This window comes from Pristiophorus japonicus, chromosome 16 (genome assembly GCF_044704955.1).
Source record: "Pristiophorus japonicus isolate sPriJap1 chromosome 16, sPriJap1.hap1, whole genome shotgun sequence".
Classification (NCBI taxonomy): Eukaryota; Metazoa; Chordata; class Chondrichthyes; family Pristiophoridae; genus Pristiophorus; species Pristiophorus japonicus.
Window position 1 is genome coordinate 128,679,778 of NC_091992.1, and position 25,869 is coordinate 128,705,646.

The window sequence follows — 25,869 nt, forward strand, 5'->3', positions numbered from 1 at the left end:
TCTCTTCCCTACACCAAGCATAGTTCAATCTACTTATGTTCTACACTTCAACTCTCCTAGCCACTCTCCCGTCCCATCTCAATCTTACCCTTCATATAAGCTCTTCCATTCATACCCTTGGCCAAGCCCTTATCTTTCTGCACCAACAATGCTATCTCTGACTGTTTACTTATCTCCCCGACCACACACATCCTATTTACTATCCACCCATGGCAAAACTCTTCCCAGCTGTATCACAAACTCACGCATTTGGTTATACACCCATCAAGACACTTCTGTCACTGATGACCCAAACTGCTCCATCATTTGTGTTTAATGCCTTTGCTCCCAGAAAATGTGCCGGTGTCTCTCACGGTCAGTCATTCCCCTAGTGCAGCCTCCATCTTCCCTCCCTTAAGGTCAATGGTACACAAAGTCGAGCAAACAAGTAACACAACTAGCTTGGTCAGAAATCGTCTGATCTGGCTTGCCCAAGTTAAGCATTACTGTGCTTCACTCCGAGCCAAAACCCCTTGAAACTCCAGGATTATCCTAGAAGGCAAGGATAACTTGTGGCTTCTTTTCTCACCACACCAACTGCCTTCTTAAAATACCTCTTCCCCCACCCTGTCCATCATTGAAGACAAATAATGAGAAGGAGCTCATGGATTTTTTTCTTTACCAAGACGGAGACCATCCTTGCAGCTGTCTCCGCCGCTTCCTCCCCAAACCTCAACCTCCCCCATTCTCCGACCCACTCTAGCTCTACACATTCATAGTTTTGCTGTGTTTGCCCTTTCTCCCCTCCTGCCCTCATCTAGCTCATCTCCTCCATGAGACGCCTGCTCCTACCTCAAATCATGGAAGCTAGAATAACTCTGTTGCAAGCATGCCCCTAGTCAGCTGATCAGAACATGATTGCAGAGAAATTCACAGGCAGAACTACAATGTCTTCCTTCCTAGGGAATGAACAGTTTAAAAGACAAGCAGTCTAGTGGAGAATAAAGATATTTCCAATGTAATATGGAGATGATCTCAGGAAGTAAGCATTTGATTGGATAATAAGACCACGAAAGAGAATACTTCAGCAAACACACAATCGTTAATCTTCAGCTGATTTGCATAGTGAAAGAATATAAAGTCACATTTTAAAATATTTCAAGGACGACATCTTCATTTTAAAAAGATCAAAATCACTACAAATTTGCTGGAGATGCAAGAAGATGTAGAAAATGTAAGATGCAGCACTAAGATTTTTTCCTCTGGAGGTGCTGGTTTTAAAACATATGTTCATGCAAAATGCTTAAATTTAGGTGTGTTTGGGGGTTGGAAGTCTGAAGCAGAGTCATCTAATGTGAGAGTTCTTGAGGGGTATGGTACTTTAGCTCACCCTAGGGAGCACCATCACCTGCTAGCCCAGTCCCCCTCTCATATTTATTCTGGAATCTCTAGTGCTGTCCCCTCCGCTATCTGTATACAGCAATGGAAGCAAGCCAAACAGTGAAAAGTCCCACTCTTGAGGCAGTTGTATACATGGGTCATAGATATTTTTCCCCCTCCAGGTTTTTGTTGACTAGAATGTTGGATCTTGTATGTGCGTCACCTTATACAGGTACACAATTATATAAAAGTGATTATCAAAATGGTACATAATCCCATTTCAGTCTTTTCCTTCTGGTATGTGAATTTTTTTTTAAACTGGCATTTCACCGACGTGTGAATGGGGGCTGGTTGAGTAAGTCAAAAAAGCTCAAAATTACTGATTTAAAATGTAAACAAGTACCACGTTATTCACCCAAACAACAGCACACTTGGGTAGGTTTACATTTGTGAGGTCATACTTCACTTCTAAATTCACTATCCAGTGTGACTCAGAGACCTGCAGTTTAGATAGACCCTTGGTTCTATCCCTAATCTGTCTTGATATTAGCCAGGGAGGCAGGAAGATTACTAAAATTGGACTTCGCGTCCTGAGCCTACAAAAGGGTAAAATCAGACGAGGTTTCTACTCCTGGGCACTATCCAGTGCCTCCTGCTGGAAAGTGCATGTGTACAGGTCAAGTGAAGAATGTCCACTTCTGTGCGACAGCCAATGTCTATAGAATTACGCACTAGCATAAATTAGCTGCCAGGAGGAGGAGGAAAATTGGAGGAACAAAAAAGTCTATTGTCTCAGCAATGATGGCACACCAGATAAAGTAAAGTTTAACCATTCCTTCTCTGAAAAAAACCTCCCACCTAATCAAATCCCTGCCCCAAGCCTCTTGACTACGAATGCCCTCAGCCCTATTACGTAGGAATCGCAAAGCCATCAACAACTTGCAATTATATAAAGAAAGACTTGCATTGAGGTAGAGCCTTTCACGACCATCGGAAGTCCCAAAGCGCTTTACAGCCAATGAAGTACTTTTGGAGTGTAGTTACTGATGTAATGCAGGAAATTTGGCAGTCAATTTACACACAGCAAGCTCCCACATGATAAGGACCAGATAATTTTTTTTGTTATGTTGAGTGAGGGATAAATATTGGCCAGGACACTGGGTATAACTCCCCTGCTCATCTTTAAAATAGTGCCATGGAATCTTTTACATCCACGTGGGAAAGCGAACAGGGCCTCAGTTTACCATCTCATCTAAAAGATGGCACCACTGACAGTGCAGTATTCCCTCAGCCATTGGAGTGTCAGCCTAGATTTTTGTGCTCGAGTCTCTGAAGTGGGTCTTGAACCCACAACCTCTGACTCAGAGGGGAGAGTGCTACCCACTGACCCAAAGCTGACACTCAATATAAATCACTTCTAATACAGGAAAAATGTCCCAAGCTGCTTCATAGAGTGCATAACTATACAAGATTCTGAATGTGAGCATCTGGAAGTACTGTGTAATCTATAATGTAGCATGTATTCCATTTTCATACCATGACATGAGCATAAAGTTTTTGTAAAACACAATTAACAAAAGATAGCTTAAGGTAGGTTAATTGTACAAAAACAAGGTACTATTGTTGCCACAATTTATTGTGCACTTATCACAGCATTCCTGTAAAATGACATACACATTACCCTGAAGAGCAAATCTGACATTTAGAAGAAATGTGCAACTTTAGATGCACAACACCACAATTCTAGTGTACTTCAGCCTTTTACTGTTGAAAAATAAAATTATGTATACTACATAACATAGCCTCAGGCAGTAGCAGCATTATGATCAGGCTCAGTGCCCCTGGACTAAGGAAATTAATAGAATAAGTCAGGGTTGCTGCTCTTAATCATGATCTAATAACTCAAGCTGGCAAATACACTTGTGTGGATATCTGGTGAGGACTAGATCAGACCTAGCTTTAATGCCCACCTCCCACCCAATACTGAAAGCTTGCCAACACTCTAGGCTTACACATAAAGAATACCTACTTGGGCAATACCTCACAACTAAAGCTGTTTCAAAATGACAGTAAACAAATGTGTAGAGTGTATTACTTTAATCCGCATGTGAAAGACTAAACTCATTGCAAAACTTTGCCTAAAATTGAGGAAATTCAAAAATATTGAGACTAGATTCAGTGAAGTGGAATTAGCCACAAGGCTAATTCAAAGAACCAAGTTGGCATAAAATACAGTACAAAATAATAAACAGTGATTTACAAGTGTAACAGACCAAGTGGTAGATTCATACATTCTTCTATACAAATTCCAAATACAAATGTCTGTGTTACTAGTAAATAAATCTTCTCAGGATGCCAGAGCAAACAAAAATTTGAGACTTCACTACAAACACTGGAATTTTCAGGAAATCTGGCATTTGCTTGCTATGACTACCTCCTCTTCATCACAAAATAATCTCACTGCATTATCAAATACTTACCCCTAATTGTGTGCACACATAGCTTCCTCCAAGTTATCTCATATTCAAAACATCACTTCCCAGGAATACCCACTGTCACGCTACAATCTGCAGTGTTTTGACTAGTGGGTTTCCTCGGGGCCGCTGCTTATTAAGAATACAGAAATATACTGGAAGTGCAGCCCTTTTCGGCTTCCTCCGACTGCTGCCAAATTCCCATCCACCCCTAACCGTCAGCTCTCCACGCAACCGACCCCTACCATTCCTCCTTCAACACACCCATAGTTCTCAGCACAGTTCTTTTGATGAAGCACACCACCTGCTCCCTCAATTCTTTTACAATCCCACTTTGACCTCCCAACCACCTCATCAGACCTATACTTGCTGACATATTTCCCCCTTCAAGACCTCCATTATGGTCTTGCCCTTTCCTATGTGACTTTCTCCAGTGCTACAAGTCTCCAATTCTGTTCTTCTGACTCCAGCCTCTTGTGCATTCCTCTTCCTTATCTCACGATTGACAGCTGTGCCTTCAGCCTCACACTCTGGCATTTCTTTCCTAAACCCCTCTGCCTTTCCACCTCCTTAAAACCACCTCTGACCAAGCTTTTGATTACCCCCCCCCCACCCCATATCTCCTCCTTTGGCTCAGAATCCATTTTTCCCCTTTCACCTCTGAAGTACCTCGAGACTCAAGGACAAGCGTCAAAGACAATTTAAAAAAATACTGCAGCAAGAAATGACTGCCCATTTTAAAGCATTAATATACATGCAGTCATTACTAATTTATAGGATAGAATACTAACTTACAAGTAAACACCAATATATACACAAGTGTCCAACACATGGCCAGCAAGCTTTCATCCAGCCCCCGATTATTCTTGTATTAGGTACACAATAACAATTTTTAACTACAGTTCCTTTAATTGAGACACAAAACAAACAGTAATTCAAATTGGCTTTGTGTGTTTCATTCAAGAAGCAGGCTGTGTGGATTATCTACTCAGCTGCAGCCTTTTAAACCTCTAAAGCCAGACTGGGAGAGTAGAAAGGCTGGTACCAGATTGATTTTTGGACCAGTCCTCCAACCTGGAAACTTTAAAGAACAAGAGGCTGAAGCTTTCCACAGTGCAAGTATAACCAGTCGTGATCACTGCTGATAAAGCAAAACGGATATAAGCCACCCCAGCACAACTGCACTCTCTGTGGGCCTGCAGTAGATAATAGATCGTAGCTTCACTGAATCACAGAATTATGGCACAGGGGGTCAACTGATTGCATTTAAAAGCACACACCCATCACATTAGGCATTTTGGGGTTAATTTTCAGCCAGAGTTGTTTCTATTTTTTGGAGCAACTGGTTAGAATGGAGTATCTTAGAAATTGCAATTCTCAGCATTTAGTTTGCTCCAGTTCTAGTCAGTTAGAACAGTTTCATTTTGGAACAGATTTTTTTTCCCCAAAAGGGGGCGTGTCCGGCCACTTATGCCTGTTTTGAAAGTTTAGACAGTGAAAACTTACTCCAAACTAACTTAGAATGGAGCAAGTGTAGATTTGTGTACGCTCAGAAAAACCTTGCCTATACTTTACAAATCAGGCGTAGGGAACGGGGGGGGGGGAGAGGGGAAGGGAAGTAATTAAATTCTACAAGCATTCAACAGTCTTACTTATAAAAATAAAGAGCCATCCTGACTAAAAAATTATAAACAAAGCAAAGACAAAATATTGAATATTCCTACCTGTGAGAAGTAGCAGCAGCCTTCGAGCTGCGGTGCTTCAGGCTGGCCTTCCTTCCATGTAGGAGACAGGGGCAGCGTCAGTGGCTCGACGGCAGCCAAAGTCACAGCAAGCAAGCAGCCTTCGAGCTACGAGGGAAGCTGAGGCCATTCGGTCACGGAATAGGGGCTGCGACAATGGCTGACGGCGGCCGAAGACACAGCAAGCAGCCTTCGAGCTGCGAGGGAGACTGAGGCCATTCGGTCACGGGATAGGGGCGGCGGCAGTGGCTGACGGCGGCCGAAGACACAGTAAGCAGCCTTCGAGCTGCGAGGGAGACTGAGGCCAATCGGCCAGGGACAGCCAGCCAGATAGCTAGGTTGAAACTTAAATTTGCCGAATGGGTGCTGCATTGTCAACACCACGGATTATGCAATGGTTCACCATCAATTCACTGCATAGGAGAGAATTGATTAGAGCTCACCGCACCAGGAACATCATAGTCCGTAGGCTGATGGGCAGGTGACCTTACCCACATCGGCAATATCGAGCCAGGTGCTCGTACCTGGACATGAGCGAGGCTGATTGTGTCAAAAGGCTGCGTTTCCGCAGAGAAGTTGTCGCTGAGATCTGAGATATGCTGAGAGCAGATTTGCAGCCCAGGAGCAGAACGCCGACTGCCTTGTCTGTTGAAGTGAAGGTAACAGCTGCACTTGCCTTCTATGCCTCGGGATCGTTTCAGGCTACAACTGGAGATGTGTGCGCCATCTCTCAATTCTTGCCTGCGTTTACCAGGTCACGGCTGCACTGTATGCGCAGAGGAATGACTTCATCAATTTCCCAATGACCGCACAAGCGATCCATGAGAGGGCTGTGGGCTTCTTCAGGATTGCCGGCTTCCCAAAGGTACAAGGCTGCATTGATTGTACCCACATAGCCTTGCGAGCACCTGTGGAGGATTCCGAGCAGTACAGGAATAGAAAAGGTTTCCACTCCATCAATGTGCAGCTCGTGTGTGACGACAAGCAGCGCATCATGTCAGTCGATGCAAGATACCCTGGCAGCACCCATGATGCATTTATTCTACGCGACAGCGTTATATCTGACATGTTTGAGCAGCAGCCAGGAGGGCAGAGCTGGCTACTGGGAGACAAAGGGCACGGCCTGACCACCTGGCTCATGACGCCCCTATGCGTGACACAGACAGAAGCGGACTGTCAATACAACATGGCGCACAGTGCGACGCGCAGCATCATTGAGAGGACCATTGGCATATCGAAACAGCGTTTCCGATGCCTGGACAATTCCGGAGGCCACTTGCAATATTCTCCTCAGATTGTCGGTCACTTCACTGTTGTGTGCTGCATGCTCCATAACTTAGCCATCATGAGGCAGCAGGAGCTGGTAGTGGAACCAGAAAACCCACGTGAGGGTCCAGTGCATGATGATAGTATTACGGAAGAGCAGGATGTGGATGATGACGACGATCAGGAAAGCATGCAAGTGACTGATGCCAGAGCACGAGGTCAGAGGGAGGCCATCCATCGTGCTCCTTTAACGATTGCTCGAGCCCTGCGCCAGCAACTCATCCGTGAACGCTTCAATTACTGATGCCGGAGGGCTCTGCGACCACTGTTGCGCATGGACATGTTTGTTCTTTGCAGTTGTTCCTACGTTGTGTTGTGTTAATGGAAGATGAATCAGTTTTAATGAAAAAATATTTTATTGAAAAGTTAACGTCACTGTAATAAAATATTTGTTGTATCAAACTTTACTTTTTAATATGACTCTTGAAGATCACTTAAAAACTTCAAGATCACTTTTTAGGTGCAAAATTAAATAAGATACAAAATGAGAGAGCATTTACACTATAAGATCACTTAAAAACCCCAAGATCACTTATAAGTTGTAAAGTTACAAAATTTACAAACAATTTTAATTGAAAAACGCTACTACAGCTACATCAAGAACAAGAACAAAAGCAGCAAAGAAAGGCTGCAACCATGTCTCATCCATATCTCAGTGAACGTTCACTCCTTCATGGGGGTGTCATTTGATTGGCAGGGCTGTGTGCCCTTATTGCAGCAGCTATCTCCATGATGGCCTGTGCCGTCGCTTGCATGCCCTCCCTGACGGCCTGTGCCGTCGATTGCACTCCCTCGGACATTCCCTCCCTAAGTTCCCGTGTCATTACTGTTATTTCTTCCGTCAGGACTGTCACCTCTTCACCCACTGCACTGACGCTACCGATGAGCGATCGGGTAAGCTCATTAGTCTCCATACTCAATGCCACAACCTGAGCCGCATCTGTTGCACGCTGCAGCTCAGGAGAGCAGGTCTCCAATCTCCTTCTCCTCTGCCTGGTTCTGCCTTGTGGCACCACTACACTGGGAGGCGCGGGCACAGACGGTGGGACGCTTGGTGTTCCAAACGGCACCACTACACAGGGAGGCGCGGGCTGGGATGGTGGGACGCTCTGTGTTCCAGACGGCAGTACTAGAGACAGAGGCGCGGGCTGGGATGCTCGGTGTTCCAGATGACAGCACTCAAATGCGAGCCTGGACTGGGATGGTGGGTGAATAGGTGTAAACTGCTCCATTATATCACCAGCACCACTGGGACCTGCAACATCGGAATCAAAACCATGGAAGGTGGAACCACAATCTACGCAAGGGGTTGAAACTCTGATGCCCCTTAATGGGGGCTCATAAACATTAATTTGGAAGCTCTCCCCTGTAGACATTTCAGTCATCGCTGCCATCATCCAGTCTGGATCGTCCACATCTGGTTGTACTGGTTCTTTGTTCTGTATCTTCAGGATCCTTAGGATTGGCATCATCATCATCATCATCATGTTCTGCAAAATACATCAGAACAGTCAAATGTTTAACAGCAAGGGAAGGGGCAGAATGGGTGGCATGAGTACTCTCACACACAGGCGGCCAGGCAGCAGGTTGATTTGAAGGGCCACGATGCATTTTCAGGACTTACCCTCTTCCTTGCGTGTGGTCCCAGCTTGTGCTGTACAGATTGCTTTTCTCCATGTACGACTCATCATAGCAGCTACTCTCTGTTCCAAGGGTGTCAGTGGATGCAGATTGGGCGTGCCTCCTCCTGTTCGAGTTGCTTCCCTTTTGTTATGGGCCAATTTCTTCTGCAAAGAGTAAAATATAACTTTTTAACTGAGTGTGTCTTTCTGCAGGGTGGGACATACAGATAGTCACATTACAATTACGATTACATTAAAAATGGAAACTATTACTTACACTAACTACTCGACCAAGGTCGTGCCATTTCTTTTTACACTGGCTTCCAGATCTCATGGTATGTACCACTGCGCAGTAATCTTCAGCAACTTGGTTCCAGCGTTTCTTCATTTCTTTAGGTGGCACTTTTATACGACCCCTGTTGCTGGTATCTAGCTCCTGCCTTCGCTGCTCAATGACGTTGACTAATATCTCCACTTCCTCATGCAAGAAATTCTTTGTTCTTGGTGGACGTTGTACCATTGCTGTATTGAAGTGACACTCTTATTTTTCAAAACACACAGTCCTTAATTTGCATGCACCAATGCAGCGCCTGTTCTGGACGTTTAGCAGTGAAAAGCAGCACTCACTGATTTCAGCAGGTGATTTATTCAACTGTGCTGCTAAAAGCACTCCTTCAGACGCAAAAAAAACCAAAATTAAATCCCAAGCCTTTCCAGGGGTCTACGAGACAAATCAACACTTTTCTTTAAGTCCCTTTAAAAATGGCCGAGTGCCAATGTTTCTGGGCTGCCGGCACGACATTGCCTCATTTAAATTAGCCTCGCCTCCTCTCCACGATCAGAATCGGTGCGACTCTGTGGCTCCGCCCCTCGCTGCAGGGACCTGCAAGAAGCCGGCGAATTCAGAGGTATTTTTCTGTCGTACTTTTAGGTGCAAAAAACGGGCATCCAGGTCGGGGCTGCGCCGTTCTAGGCGCGGCCCGAAACTTGACCCCATAAATTCCAGAATAATCGATGTAAAAAGGAAAGTAAACCTTGGGCCATCTTTAGCAATATTAATAGCTGCTTCCTAGTTGTCAAGCTTTGGGAGAAGGGAAGTGGGGTGGGAGGGAGGGATTGAACAAGGTGGGGCTGAAAGGATAGGAGTGAAGCTGGGAGAGGATGTGGATGTGAATGATGGGACGAGGAGGGAGGGATTTTTTTTGAATATGGCGGCTTGTAATGTGTGTACACAGGGTTCTTATATTCTGTCTAGAGATCTCAATGTGTGTGTGGGGAGAGTGAGGGTGTCAATTTTCCTCCCACAGGCAGGCTTTGGCAAATATATGACTGCCAACTTCAAGAGGATGAACATCACTTTTAAGAGGTGAAATTGAATAAAATCATGAAATGCTCAATCTTTTGAGATCTCATACCATTCCTCATCTAGAAAAGTCAGCAGCTGCCTGCTCCTTGACCCCAGTCAATGTTGTTCTGTTAACAGTGCTTATATCCTCTTCCCTGCTGGTCTGGATGAGACCAAGCAATCACGATACATACCTTGTGTACTTCCGACACCTTACCGTTCTATACATTCAAATTAAAAAAAGGTTAATGTTAACCAGAACTGCTTTCCTGTTAACTATAATGTACTATGATGTTGCCAATAAAAAATTCACAGTATTTTTCACATTCTTAATTTATAAAATAATTATTTTACCTTCCTAAGGTAATGAGCCATGCCAAGTGCACGTTCACACGCATCAAATCCACTGTGAGCTCATTAAAATGGCCATTCTTCAAAAGACCAGGCAAGATATTTGAATATTGCTCCTCGCGTGACAAAAAATTCCAGCTCAGTGTCACTATGATAACGTGCCCCATTTTCTCTCTGCCTTCCTTACCCACACGAGTATCCATCCATGGCTGTTGGATCAATGCTTCAAATTCTGTGTCATAGACTGGTACTTCCAACTACAGGGGTATACACCTCATTTATCCAGTGACACAAAACCCACTTCTTTGCAACTAAAATGAACACGGCATCACTAGATTTCCAGGTCAAACAGCACTAAAAGGTAGATCCAGAGAGATCTAAATTATATTCAGCACTCAGATTTTATGGGGGCAGTGGAGGGAACCATGTTTAATTAGTGTAGATAATGTTTTTAACTCCTTGACGCATTGTTAAATTATAAATTACAATGCTCAAATCACATAATTTCTGCTCCTCGCATGAACATACTAGAACATGACAAGCATTTAAGACACCAACAACTCTCCTTTATTTGTCCATTCTTCAACATCCAACACTTAAACAATGACCTAGCAACCAATGAACAAAAGGCTGAGACTAAACAATTAAAGATGTGGTAAAAAGGGTTTTTTGTTCCTTTGAAAATACATCACATTTTGTCACTTACTATAGTTAATTCACAGTCTGCCTTTTATTATTTAGTAATGTATCCTAAATTCCAAAGAAGTATTAAAAGAAGAAACCATGGAATGAAAAAGAGATCACATGATTGTTCAAACATGAATCTTACTTAACCTTCTGGGAAACAGTTCTACACAAATACTCCCTGATCCCCAAAGGCAATCAAGCAAAACTCCATCAGTGTTGCCATTAAGCTGGTTTGGCAAATTGGTACCAATATGCTATAGGGGGACAAAAGAGTACAGAGCCAATATTCTTTAATGCTGCATATCTTTCTTGTATAATGTTCATCACCTCAAATTACTCCCACCACAATCACCTCCAGTGACATGCCTGTAAGCAACAATACTTTATACTTTGAATTTTTCACAATTCAAGTAGACTACTTTACATGCTCATAATTACACCATGAAATTCCGATGGAAAAAAAATGCCCACAGTGCAGCCGTGCAAAATTTTCTTGTACTAATCTTTACGCTTGACTCAAATATTAGCAATTATCCCGACCGTCTACCCAACCCTACATTTCCACTATTCAATCCTGACCAGCTGGGTTTTAAAGTTAACAGTCGCTACTCCAAGCCTGAACAACACAAACAATTGTATGATGTGTGTTTATTTCAATTTACATCCCTTATAGAAGATGGAAAACATTGACCAGGATATCAATCCAATGGCACAAACCATCAAAATACACAATTTCACCCTTCCTTTGTTACTTGCTCAGCTGCCCAGCATAGTCTCCTCTAGTTAGAAATAAACTTAGGTACTTTCAACTCGTAACTCAGACACAAGCACATGTTGCAAAACTACCCATAATTTGGCATTAAATTTGTAGTCTCAGAGAAGCCAGGCCCAGCACCCGTGAGCCAATTGAAAGGGACATACAGATGCCCAGCTCAGATTGGCATTTAAGCACAGCTCAGGAAGATAAGAAACTTTATCCTGCCATAGTTCCACGCTATGTATGACCCGGGAGTTCTTCAAAAGTTACTGGCCAGGGTTTTCCCATTTGTTTACTCACCAGCAATGTCCCCCCTAATTTTTTTGGCCACGGAGCCCATTCAAAAATCTGCTCATGCATTTTTTTTTAATTTAAAAAGCTGGCTCACCGACTGCACGGGACCCTTGGAATGCGAGCTTTAAAGGAAACATTGCTCACCAGCTCCAGATTTTATTTCCATTCATCTTAAATAGACAGGAAAAAAAATCACAGGCTCTGGAGATCACAACAGAAAACCTGAGCCACTGAATGCACAACCTGGAATCTTCCAAGCTTGGTATTTTGTATCGAGGACAAAAACTCCCCCAAACAAACAAGATTCAAAAACTCACGAGTGAAAATATTTTACATTATATCACTACATTCCTTGCAAAATTACCTCCTAAATGATTAATAAAAATGCCAACACAGGACATGGTTTTTAACAAACATTTTTCTCCTTTCCCAAGGGCATTGATTCCTTGATGGTGTACGGTTGCACAAAAGCTGTGCACCATTGGTTACCTCACTCAAAGTGACCAGTATTCAAGAGTAAGGCTTGGCAGGCTTGTCATAGAGGCATGACAGTCAAGTCCAATCCTGTCCTTATCCCACATCCACAGTTCCAGCATGGTCACTAGGTAGTGATCAGTAACAGATACTGTTGATTCCCTGGAATGAGGTAGAATCCCTGGAACTGTTCCGGCTGAGATCAGCGAACACGTCACAACTAAGAATTGAACATGGAACACTGGTCTGAATGACTCCACTACTCACCTGATAAACCCGCTGAGCCAGCAGCAGAGCTAAAGGATAACTTTTGAAGTCACATAAATATTTGATATTTTCTCTGCAATCCACTGGGACAGATGGGGACAATATGTTGGTGAAATGCCAATGATGTATGCCATATGCCTTCAGATCCCATTTCCCTGCTGCTGAGTTTATTATTCATTCTACATCACACTGCTTTACCACATTCACCATAACCACCTAGTAGAGTAGCAAGAGAAAGAAAAATTGAACATTAAGATTTTACAACAACCAGACTATATAGCCATCAGCAAGCTTAAGGAAGTAACCGTGATCCTACTACTCAACATAAAATGCAATAACAAGGAGTCATCAGAACAACTCAACCGAATTCTTGTCTTTTATCATGCTGCCAATCCTCGAATAATTATTTAAACATTTTAAAGTGACTTGTTTCAGGAGAGAAAAAAATGAACTGCAATGTTTACAAATAGAATTAGTTTGGTCTAACTGACAAAGTCCTTTTTGGTCTCATTCTTCCAGAATACCAATCCTACCATCTTTCCTTTACAACCTTAACATCCACCTGAAAGATACATAGTTCAGTTTAACATCCTCAGAAAAACAGTACCATTAATAGTGTAGCAATCCCACAGTTCGAGATTAGAATGTCCACCTAGATTATCTTTGTATTGGGCTGGAATCCCCAGACTTATTACCCAGAGGTGACAGCACCACTAACTCGCCCAGCCTGACCCTTACTGAGGAAAGCTGACATTCTATATGGTGCCAATACTTTCTGCCCAAGAAATATTTAGTTTTTTCACTGCTTTAACGTAAATTTGTATCTGTGAAATAAATTGTGAATAACCAACAGACTACTCTATCAAAAGTTATGGTGGTAGTGCTTACACAAAAAATGGGCATTAAAATCAAGAAAAACTATTTTCGCCCACATCTCCGGATGGGGCAATTTATCTGCCAATTCTTTCTTCCGCACGCTTTGCCTTAAACAAAATAGAAGTACTCATGATTTTAAAACATTTTGGGCAAAATGTTTTACATATATGTGCATATATATACACACTTATCACGTTTATAAGAAACGGAGAATTTATTCTAGGTATAAGATGATAAACAAATCAAATCTACTCACCCATGAGCTGCTCATGGTTTAAAAATAAATCGAACAGCTGTATGCTCACTCTAACCATAAACAAGCACTAGTTGTAAACATGGGAGCTCCGTTGCTATTACTGCACCTAAATATTCTGGACCGATAACTCTACAAAAAAAAAGTGCAACATGCAAGTTACTGGGTACTGCACATTTGACCTCCAAAAAATGAACAACAATAAATCCCACCTAACAAAAATACAATCAAACCCATTTAGGCATTAGTCTTGGCTCAGTGGCAGAACTCTTGCCTCCGAGTCAGAAGGTCGTGGTTTCAAGTCCTACTCCAGAGACTTGGGCACATGATGTGGGCTGGCACTCGAGTGCAGTGCTAAGGGAGTGGTGCACTGTCAGAGGCGCTGTCTTTTCAATGAACTGTTAAACTGAGGCCCTGGTGGACGTAAAAGATCTCATAGCACTATTGAAAGAAGAGCAGGGGAGTTCTCTCGGTCAACATTCCAGCCAACATCTAAAAACAGATGATGTTTTTGCTGTGCGCAAATTGGCTGCCGTGTTTCCTACAGAACAGTGACTACACTTCAAAAGTACTTCATTAGCTGTAAAGCGGTTGTGGACATCCCGAGGTTATAAAAGGTGCTAAATAAATCCAAAGTTCTTTCTTTTCTTCTTCCAAGCCAACCATGTTTTTTATGACAAGCGCGCACACTCTCCCTCGCCCAAGACTAAACAATAACTTCATAATGACACCTCCTAGCAACTGGAGGCATTAGGGACTGCTCCAATACACAAGCAAAAGTCACACTAGACCAACGCTGCACTCAATACTCCTATAATCATTGTATAACATACATAAGTTGCAAATACAAACTGTAGAAATAGAATACCCTGGACTACATTTCAAAATTGTTTATTTCACTCGAGGGAAGCCCATATAACTTGGTCATAATTTACTACCGATGAGTTATGTGTTCTCCTTCATTTCAAATAAAGGAGTGACTTCCACCACTTCATATGCAGTATCCCCTACATTTTATAATGAACTTTCTCTATTCACACTGCAATTCTCAAAGCAGTTTTACCTCATCCTAAGTGCAAGGGGAAATATCTTGCTGTGCAAATACATTTTATTTTGTACATTATGTATCTGTAAATGGCCAAATTTTGTTACTGTATTAAATAGAGAGTCTTGCCATCACAAAGAATTATGAATTTTATTTCATTTCTGCTGATTTTCTGGGCATTTTAGTTTAAAAGAATGAGTTATCCAAGCAATAGGTTTGCTAGAGTAACTGAAATGGCACACAGTCATTTTAACTCGGAGCTGAATTAACATGCACGCTCACTACCAGACTTAAGAGATCCCTCACTGCGCTCACCACTCGGAATTTGAACAATATTACTCAACATGAAAATAAGAGGACATGGAAGTTAAAAATGTTTCTTTTAAATGGTTTATTTATTTATTTTTAAATAGCGGATTTGACGGGAGACTTCTTCAAAAAATAAGTGCATTAACGCACTGCTTTCTGATCTTAAAGTCCCTGTATATTTCACAGGGGGTAGGGGGTACCTCAATACTGTATGACAAACATGCCCCACGCCTCTTATAGTCCCTGGTGTAATTCAGTTCAATAAATCTCCAAATTACAGCTTGTCAAATCGTTTAATATGAACATAGCTTCCACCATGACGTCTCCACCGGCAAGAAACTTTTAAAAATGGAAAATGTTGGAGCAGTTTTTGTTCAAATTATTACCCCTTTCATAGACAAAGAAAAATCACCTTTTTTAAAAATACGCAATTCAATTGGCAGCAGGGAGCCCCTCACGTAGGATCTCTCACTCTGGTGACATCAATTACAGGGAATAGCCTCCCCAGTTCCATTGCAAACAGCAGAGGACATGACTTCAAACCAGCATGAGCTCTGCTGAAGCCACCCTACGCCAGGAAACCACGCTCAAGGCTGGAAACACTGTGAAACCTTATTTGCACTTTAGCCACCTCCAAACTGAACTTTTCCAACACCTGGCTGAAAGATGAGGGAAAGGATTAGAAATGTGGTGGATTTGTTGCTTAGAACAGTCTGGGCCAAACACATGCAAATGGGAGTTCCCAAGCTCTTCACAAAATCAACTTCAATTCATCCAGAACATGCTTGCCCGAATCCTGCTCCACCAGCCCACTTAAATTGAGCCCATCACCCCTATCCTCACAACTTCCACTGGCTCTAAACGTCAATCCTTGCTCTTGATTACAATTCCTTATGTAGCCTTACACTAGCCCTAAATCCCAACTCTCAGACTCTGCTCAAGTCTGAACTACAGTGCATCATTATCCACACTCCACCATCAGTGGCAGAGCCTCCAGCCATCATGGACCTGCTCTCTTGAATACTCTTCCTAAACCCATCCACCTTGCTATATTTATCCTCAGCTTTGAAAGCCTTCTAAAAAGCTACATCTTTCACTTTGCTTTCAATCACCTCCCTAATTTTTCTCGCAAGATACGATCAGTATCAGAATCGTCCCTTCATCCCCTCCCCCATGAAGTGTCTTATGTAGCATTATAGAAAAAAAAACAGCATTACATACAAAAACATGGAAAGAGGCAGTTCAGCCTAACCAGTCTGTTGGTGTTTATCCTTCATGAGCAGTTGTATCAAGTTACCATATCCCTTTATCCCTCCTTCGTTCAACCACCTACCTTACCTATTCTTAAAAGTTGACAGGATTGCCGCTTCAATCACTAACTCTGGTAGTGCATTTCACAGTCTGATAACCCTTCGTGCAAAAAAGTTTCTCTTGCTCTCTCCTAAGTCCCTTACATTTAATCTTATTTTACGTCCTCTCATTCGAGACCCTTCAACCACTGGAAACAGTCCCACCTGGAATTTCTGTTGGGGCTCTCGGATTCCCCGACCACAACCTCAGCAGAAGATCTGTAGAAACCGCAGAGGAACAGGCCAAATGTTTGCTACATTAAATGTACTATGCAAGTATAACTTGTTTCCTGGGGGCCAAGTTTCAGCCGGAGTTGCTCCTGTTTTTTTGGAGCAACTGGTTTAGAATAGAGTATCTTAGAAATTGCAATTTTTGGCATTTAGTTTGCTCCAGTTCAAGTCAGTTAGAACAGTTTCAGTTTGGAACAGATTTTTTTTTCAAAAGGGGGCATGGCCGGCCACTTACGCCTGTTTTGAAAGTTTAGGCAGTGAAAACATACTCCATTCTAAGTTAGTTTGGAGTAAGTGTAGATTTTTGTACGCTCAGAAAAACCTTGTCTACACTTAGAAAATCAGGCGTAGGATACAAATCAGCCGTAGGGAATGGAGGTGTGGGGGGGGGGGGTTAAAGGGAAGTTTACAAACATTAAATACTTCAGTTTTACAAATAAAGAGCCATCATCAATAATAAATCAACCAATAAATCAATCAAAAAAAAATTTTAACATTTTAAAAAAATTTTAAAAATAAATAAAAGATTTTCTACTTACTGACTGCGGGAGTCCTCCAACAGTGTGCTGGGATGGCCCACCCAGTGTGTCTCTATCTCTCTGTCTGTGTTTCTGACAGCGAGGTGAGGGGGAGAAAAGGGAGGAGAGGGGGAGGGGGGGGGAGAAGGAGGGGGGGGGGGGGGAGAAGGAGAGGGGGAGGGGGAGGGGGGAGAAGGAGAGGGGGAGGGGGGAGAAGGAGAGGGGGAGGGGGGAGAAGGAGAGGGGGAGGGGGGAGAAGGAGAGGGGGAGGGGGGAGAAGGAGAGGGGGAGGGGGGAGAAGGAGAGGGGGAGGGGGGAGAAGGAGAGGGGGAGGGGGGAGAAGGAGAGGGGGAGGGGGGAGAAGGAGAGGGGGAGGGGGGAGAAGGAGAGGGGGAGGGGGGAGAAGGAGAGGGGGAGGGGGGAGAAGGAGAGGGGGAGGGGGGAGAAGGAGAGGGGGAGGGGGGAGAAGGAGAGGGGGAGGGGGGAGAAGGAGAGGGGGAGGGGGGAGAAGGAGAGGGGGAGGGGGGAGAAGGAGAGGGGGAGGGGGGAGAAGGAGAGGGGGAGGGGGGAGAAGGAGAGGGGGAGGGGGGAGAAGGAGAGGGGGAGGGGGGAGAAGGAGAGGGGGAGGGGGGAGAAGGAGAGGGGGAGGGGGGAGAAGGAGAGGGGGAGGGGGAAGAAGGAGAGGGGGAGGGGGGAGAAGGAGAGGGGGAGGGGGGAGAAGGAGAGGGGGAGGGGGGAGAAGGAGAGGGGGAGGGGGGAGAAGGAGAGGGGGAGGGGGGAGAAGGAGAGGGGGAGGGGGGAGAAGGAGAGGGGGAGGGGGGAGAAGGAGAGGGGGAGGGGGAGGGGGGAGAAGGAGAGGGGGAGGGGGAGGGGGGAGAAGGAGAGGGGGAGGGGGAGGGGGGAGAAGGAGAGGGGGAGGGGGAGGGGGGAGAAGGAGAGGGGGAGGGGGAGGGGGGAGAAGGAGAGGGGGAGGGGGAGGGGGGAGAAGGAGAGGGGGAGGGGGAGGGGGGAGAAGGAGAGGGGGAGGGGGAGGGGGGAGAAGGAGAGGGGGAGGGGGAGGGGGGAGAAGGAGAGGGGGAGGGGGAGGGGGGAGAAGGAGAGGGGGAGGGGGAGGGGGGAGGAGGAGAGGGGGAGGGGGAGGGGGGAGAAGGAGAGGGGGGGGGGGAGAAGGAGGCTGAACGGCCGGGCCCAAGACTTCGGGCTGGATTTACAGGTAGGTGGCGTCGGGTCTTGGGTCCGGGGGCGGGGGGGTTGCGGAGATCGGGGGGGGGGGGGGGGTGGGAGAGAGTCGCGGGGGTCGGGGTAGTCGCGGAGGTGGGGTGGGGGGGAGAAAGTGAGTCGTGGGGGGGGGGGGGGGGGGTGGGCGGGAGAGAGAGTCGCGGAGGTCGGGTTGCCGGAGGTCGGGTCGGCCAGGGCTAGGGGCTGCGTGCTTAGGGCCCCTCCCACAGTTTTGGGCGCCTGGAGCTACTGCACATGCGCGCCCACTGTAGCGCGCATGTGCAGAGGTCCTGGCACTGTTTTCAGCGCAGGGACCTGGCTCCGCCCCCCACAGCTCATGCAGCACCGCGCCCAGCTCCAGAGGACCTGCAGGGAGCCGGAGAATAGATGAGTTTTTTTTAGGTGCACTTTGTGGCGCAAAAAACGGGTGTCCAGGTCCGGGCTGCGCCGTTTTAGGCGTGGCCCGAAACTTGGGCCCATAGAGTCAGGGATCTTCAAACAAGCTCAAGAGCCACTCTGAAGTCTCCTTCAGCCCTGCTGTTTGAATTGGGGCCACACCAGGAAACTTGTCAAGCACAGAAAGAGATCTTCCTCCGGGGCCTCTATGTATGATCAGCAAATAGTTTTGTTTTAAATTAATTCAAGGCAATTTCTTCTATAAAAAGGGTGAAGGAAGTACTTTAAATAAAAAAAATACACCTACTAAATATTCCTTCTCCTATAGGTTTGTATACATTATAAATAGGACAAATGGTGGGCATGGCCTAATATCCTCTAAAATTCTGCACTTACAACCTGTTGTAATATTTGGACAGCAAACTGCACAAGCCAAAAGCAGTGAAAATGCTAGTTTAAGTGATAACAAATCACTTGCCCTAATTCAGCATCAGATACGGAGTATTTTCTAAGAAAGTGCCTTCTCTCAATGATGACACACTGCACAAGGCCTTGCAATTAATAGGATATCATCTTGATCCCTCAATACATTTATTATACCGCAGACTGTACTTTATCCTGTACACTGTATAATTATTGTGCAGTCTTTATAATATTTAAACCTTAGTTAGTGGAGGGCATGCCAATAAATCTGAACACATCAATGAAAAGTAGGGCAGTGGCACTGAAATAGGACTAATGTGTTTTCTCCAACTTCCATCCCTTAAGTCACATACTTGTACTGATGTGGTCCTTGTGCACACCACCAGCCTTCCTGCACCTTGCCCAAATGACCAATCTTTAGCAGCGTATTTGACTGTGGAGGTCATCACTAATGAGCCAATCCTGGCCTCAACCAACAGCCCGATACATGCACTGTGCATGTGGATTATTGGAAAGCAAAGGAGTGGGAACCATGCTAATTTTAACCTTCTCAAACCAAGATATGGTGATGCCAACTATAGCACTCCAATTACTGCACCTGCTAAATTTAAGATATCTTTTTTTTTTAAATTAATAGATTTTTAAAAACCGATTTTCTTTCTTTAACATTTTTTTTACTTTCCTCCTTTACGGGAGATTTATTCTTTACTGGGATACAGTTCCATGAGCACTGAGCACCCTCCGGTACATTGCTTAAGTGTCCATTCGACATGCGCAAGTTTGGACATCAATTGACAGCAGGCTAGTCACCGGTATCATCTGGTTATCCCCTAACATCCACATGTGTACTTCCAGCAAGAATAAATAAATAGCAATTAGGAGCAGGAAGCCTGGATGATTTCCCCCTCCCTAACCCCAAGGAGCAGAGGCTTACTGTAGTGTGCATACTGCTTTCCTGGTTGAGATTAGTTAAAGACTAGATATTGAACCTGGGACCTTCCTAATCTTTACGACTCGCTGGAAAAACTTACTGAACCTCAGAGGAATTAGCCATCAGTCATTTTGGTGGTTAAAACCCAAGCTTAATCTACTGAATGCTTAAATAACAAATGCAGTCAGAGTCATGCATTTTCACAAAACATTTTCTACTCTTAACTAAACTTCAGAATCAGAACCACAACTAAATATTTTAACTAGCTCGGTCACCCATACCCAAAAGTTGCACTTGAACTATGGAAACTGTATCTGCATTTTAAGACTCAAAATCCTGGAACTCCCTCCCGAACAGCACTGTGGGAGTACCTTCACCATTCAGACTGCAGTGGTTCAAGAAGGCGGTTCACCACCACCTTCTCAAGGGCAATTAGGGATGGGCAATAAATGCTGGCCTTGTCAGCGACGCCCACATCCCATGAATGAATAAAAGAAAACTTCTTCCAGGCAAGTCAAAACAATATTTTTTTTCCCCACCACGAAATACATTATTTCTAACAGGCAACTCTTTAAAACAAACAAAAAAGTTTTTTCAAACAATACTGAAATAATTGATACTAGACTTCTCTCTGACGGAATCAAAGTTGAAGACACCACAAGTTTGTACCGAGATGGGGCACTGTCCAAATTAAATGAAGGTCTAAAAATATATTTGCCAAATATGTTATATTTTATTTGAAAAAGTATCTAACGATAAACTAGTTAGATATATGGATCCAATTATTTTACCCAATATCTTACCTAGAAGATACTGCTTGCAATAGGATGAAGCTCGAAGGGAAATAAGTTTTAAATGAAAGCTTTAAGCCTACCACCTAGAAGAGAGAGACTGTGCTGTTAGTTACCATCCCATTAAAAAAGGGCAAGTTACTACCAGTTTATCTGGACTAAAGTGTAATGATATATGCCTAGAACTCATTAACTGAACAATCAATAGTAAATTTTCAGCTTCTCCTTCCACTTGCATTTCCCTGACAGTCCCTCCCATTACCACACATCATTCTCAGATTGCTTCTGCCAATGTCACTTCTGACCAAGCTGATTGAGATCAGAAACAGAAGAGAGACTTCATGCGCTTCTTTTAAATGTTCACTTTTTAAAATAAAAAATTCAAGAAAAAAAAAATGCATGCATCATCAGGATACCCCAAAGCATTTTACAGCTGAAGTATTTCTGCTCGGTGTCAGCCTTGGTTAAGTGGTAGCATTCTTAGCCGAGCAATAAGGTCATGGGTCAAGCCCCACTCCAGAGGCTTAAGCACATAATCTCAGCCAGCACTTCAGTGCAGTCCTGATGGAGTGCTGCACTGTCAGAGGTACCGTCTTTTCGATAAGAAGTCAAATCGAGGTCTCGTATGCCTACTCAGGTGAATGTAAAATATCCTGCGGCACTAGTGGAAGAAGAGCAGGGGAGTTCTCCCACGGTCCTGTCCAGCATTTATCCTTCAACCAACACCACCAAAAATAGATTATCTGGTCATTTATCTCATTGCCAGTTCTGGGACCTTGCTGTGTACATTTCCCTACATTACAACAGGAATTACTTTCAAAAGTACCGTGAAGCACTTTGGAATGTTTAAAGAACTTAAAAGGCGCTATATTATTGCAAGTTTTTTTTTTTGAAGTGCAGTTACTGTTCAGTGTAGCAGGATCCCACAGATAGAAAATGAAAGACAAGACAATCTGTTTTTTGGTGGTGTTGGTTGAGTGAAAAATGTTGGCAAGAGCACATACAACTCCCTGCTCTTCTTGAAATGGTCTCGTGGGATCTTTTAAGGCGCCCCGAGCTGGCAGACAAGGCCTTGGTTTAATATCTCATCCAAAAGACAACACCTCTTGACAGCACTCCTTCAGTACTGCACTGAATTACGTGCACAAGTATGTAATGGAACTTGAACCCACAACCTTTTTACTCAGGAGGCGCAAGTGCTACCTCCGAGCCAAGCTGGCACACAGCATCAGATAATAAAAATGCACTCAGAAGCACAAGCATGCCATTATACTTCCAATAAGCTTTTAAAAATTGAATATATTTCAGCTGTAATTTCTTATTTTGAAACATTATCCGACCCACTGTCCTTACTATAAAAGTACCAACATTGAGAGGAGGCTATTGTACCATAACTTTTCCAGAAACTAAGTTCCAGACTAAAATAGTGCAATCATATTTTCATTATGTCCATGGACTTGCACAAAAATATAAACACGGTGCAGTAATAACACAAGGCAACAAAAATAAACTTTGAATTGTTGCCAAGTTTGCTGTTACACTTCTTTTAGAAGGGTGGGAATATAAATACGACTGGATTAATGAAATCCAGTGAACTCTTAGACGCATACTCATTTGCAATTATACACATTCCATATACAAGGGAAGACAGGAAGGTTGTTTGAAAACCTCCCCCCTTCTCAGGAATAGCCTCAACACCAAGAGTTTACTTTGCCAGGCCCAAGACGTATTGCAAGCACCAAAACCTACAATAAACAGGAATTTCCTGGTTATCAAATTGTCTAAAGACACAACCTTTGTGCACAACCTCACACACACACACACACAAAAGATCAGTAATTTCAAAAGGCAGAAAATTACCAATAAAAACTCATTCAAGTTCAACCACTTTTTTTTTTAAATATAAAGTGTGCAAAAAAAAAAACCTGTTTTGGTTATTTTGCCGCTCGAGGATAGAAAGGAAAACACTCCTACAAAGAAGATCTCCATTCACAAATAAAAAAAAGAGAATAGAAAGGGAGAGAGGAAGGATCCATTTAAAAGAAGCACCAGATCTTATAATACATACATTGTGTGAGAGAGAGCGGGAGATTCACATAGATTCTTACCTGTTAGGCGTAACTTGACTGGCCCATTCCTCCTGGCCCCTTGGTTGGACATGTTCCCCGAGTGGTTTGTCTTGTTTTTTATAAAGTTGAATTCCCGCTGCCGAGGTCTCCCTGCCAGCGGCCGCTTTTCCCCCCTTTCCCCGAGCGAACAATGATGGCCTCCTCGAGCCCGATGGCCCGGATGTGCATAGCACACACTCAACAACTGATGGCCAGAGAGAGAGAGAGAGAGAGAAAGGGGGGAAAAAACTACATCAAAATTAAAAAATAAACATCATTTACCTCATGAAATTTAACAAAAACAACTTTTCTTTTCGAATTCACCGGAAAAAAAAACTTTTTACTTTTCTTTTCTGGAGGCTTCCCCCCCCCCTCTCCCTCACACACCGTCTCTCTGCCTCAAAGTCAGTGGAAGCAGAATTTTTTTTCCCCCTTTCTCTCTCTCTCTCCCTTCACATCTTCGATTACAGCTCAGGATTGATGCCGCGTACGTCTCCTTTTCTCCTGTCGAGGTATATGGATTATATTCTTATTATTGAAGGCTCATATATTCAATCAATAGTAAGTCGATTGATTGTTGTTCTTGTTTCTTCCTTGCTGCTGAGAGTATTTCCACCCGCAGAAGATCCACACACACACACAATCGATGAAGGATTGAAGATTATTTCTCAACAATAAAAAGTTGTCGGTGGTAATTTTTTTTAGGCTGAAGCCACTGCTTTCTTCTCTTCCTTCCTTGGTCTAAGTCCTGGTCTCAGGGCTACTTGACTGAAGTCCACAGCAGCGTACTTGCTGACATCACCCAGTGCTCCCTCCCTCTTTACAGTCTCCAGCTCCTCCTGCTTGGGTCATAGGGACAAGGCACTCTGCAAGCAGCATCAAAAACTTCACCAGCTGGTTCACAGGCAACTTCCGAGCACCAAAACCTTATTAAACGTGGCCCAGCAATACCTGTTAAATCACAAATACTTTATATCCCTTGAATTTAGACGGTTAAGGGGTGGTGACCTGATCGAAGTTTTCAAGATATTAAGGGGAACAGATAGGGTAGATAGAAACTATTTACACTGGTTGGGTTGTCGAGGACTAGGGGGTATAATCTAAAAATTAGAGGCAGACCTTTCAGGAGTGTAATTAGGAAACACCTCTACACAGTGGTAGAAGTTTGGAACTCTCTTCCACAAATGGCAATTAATGCTACATCAATTGTTAATATTAAATCTGAGATTGATAGATTTTTGTTAACCAAGGGATATGGGGCAAAGGCAGGTATATGGAGTTAGGTTGTAGTTCAGCCATGATCTCATTCAATGGCGGAACAGGCTCGAGGGGCTAAATAGCTTACCCCTGTTCCTATGTTTCTATTGTTCAGTTAAAAAAGCAAATATTTATAATCTATCACTATAAAATACATGATTGAAATGAAATAAACTAATCATATAATCATCATCATCATCATAGGCAGTTCCTCGGAATCGAGGAAGACTTGCTTCCACTCTAAAAATGAATTCTTAGGTGACTGAGCAGTCCAATACGAGAACCACAGTCCCTCTCACAGGTGGGACAGACAGTCGTTGAGGGAAAAGGTGGCTGGGACTGGTTTGCCGCACGCTCTTGGTTTCTGCATGCTCTCGGCAATGAGACTTGAGGTGTTCAGCACTCTCCCGGATGCACTTCTTCCACTTAGGGCGGTCTTTGGCCAGGGACTCCTAGGTGTTGGTGGGGATGTTGCACTTTACCAAGGAGGCTTTGAAGGTGTCCTTAAATGTTTCCTCTGCCCACCTTTGGCTCGTTTGCCGTGAAGGAGTTTCGAACAGAGCGTTTGCTTTGGGAGTCTCGTGTCAGGCATGCGAACAATGTGGCCTGCCCAGCGGAGCTGATCAAGTGTGGTCAGTGCTTCAATGCTGGGGATGTTGGCTTTGTCGAGGATGCTAACGTTGGTGCGTCTGTCCTCCCAGGGGATTTGCAGGATACAGCACAGAAGGAGGCCATTCAGCCCATCGTGCCTGTACCGGCTCTTTGATAAACATAGAAAACATAGACGTAGAAAATAGGTGCAGGAGTAGGCCATTCGGCCCTTCGAGCCTGCAGCACCATTCAATAAGATCATGGCTAATCATTCACCTCAATACCCCTTTCCTGCTTTCTCTCCATACCCCTTGATCCCTTTAGCCGTAAGGGGCCATATCTAACTCCCTCTTGAATATATCTAACGAACTGGCATCAACAACTCTCTGCGGTAGAGAATTCCACAGGTTAACAACTCTCTGAGTAAAGCTATTCAATTAATCCCACTGCCCCACTCTTTCACCATAGCCTTGTAATTTTTTTCCCTTCAAGTATTTATCCAATTCTCTTTTGAATGCTACTATTGAATCAGCTTCCACCTCCCTTTCAGTCAATGCATTCCAAATCATAACAATTCATTGTGTAAAAAAAATATTTCCTCTGGTTCTTTTGCCTTCTGGTTAACAACTTTTATGCAACTGAAAACAGTTTCTCCTTATTTACGCTATCAAAATTATTCAAGATCTTGAACACCTCATTCAAATCTCCTCTTAACCTTCTCTGCTTTAAGGAGACGAGTAACTTAAGTTATACTAAATTCAAATCAATGATATTGTAACAACTTGGATTTATATAGTGTGAATATTACTACAAAATGCACATATATAATCTATAGACAAAAAGTAATATTAAAATATTTTACAGTCAATTAGCAC

At 43.8% G+C, this 25,869-nt stretch overlaps 2 protein-coding genes across 2 annotated transcripts in view; both read right to left on the bottom strand.

Annotated features, from left to right (window-relative positions):
• The window catches only part of smurf2 (SMAD specific E3 ubiquitin protein ligase 2), a 237,643-nt gene extending 213,703 nt beyond the window's left edge, over positions 1-23,940 (bottom strand). Inside the window, exons 1-2 of the mRNA XM_070857868.1 lie at positions 23,534-23,940; positions 23,147-23,351 (exon numbers count right to left, since the gene is read on the bottom strand). Coding sequence (XP_070713969.1) covers positions 23,147-23,198 — 52 coding nt within the window. The 5' untranslated portion in view covers positions 23,199-23,351; positions 23,534-23,940. The remainder of the gene's footprint in view (positions 1-23,146; positions 23,352-23,533) is intronic.
• LOC139226825 (nuclear apoptosis-inducing factor 1-like) lies at positions 7,398-13,050 on the bottom strand. Its single transcript, XM_070857869.1, has 4 exons — positions 12,699-13,050; positions 8,801-9,045; positions 8,526-8,688; positions 7,398-8,391 (listed from the first exon to the last, which is right to left on the bottom strand). The coding sequence occupies exons 2-4, from the start codon at positions 9,041-9,043 to the stop codon at positions 8,279-8,281; spliced, it is 519 nt and encodes a 172-aa protein (XP_070713970.1). The 5' UTR covers positions 9,044-9,045; positions 12,699-13,050; the 3' UTR covers positions 7,398-8,278.
• Positions 23,941-25,869: the final 1,929 nt, after the last annotated feature.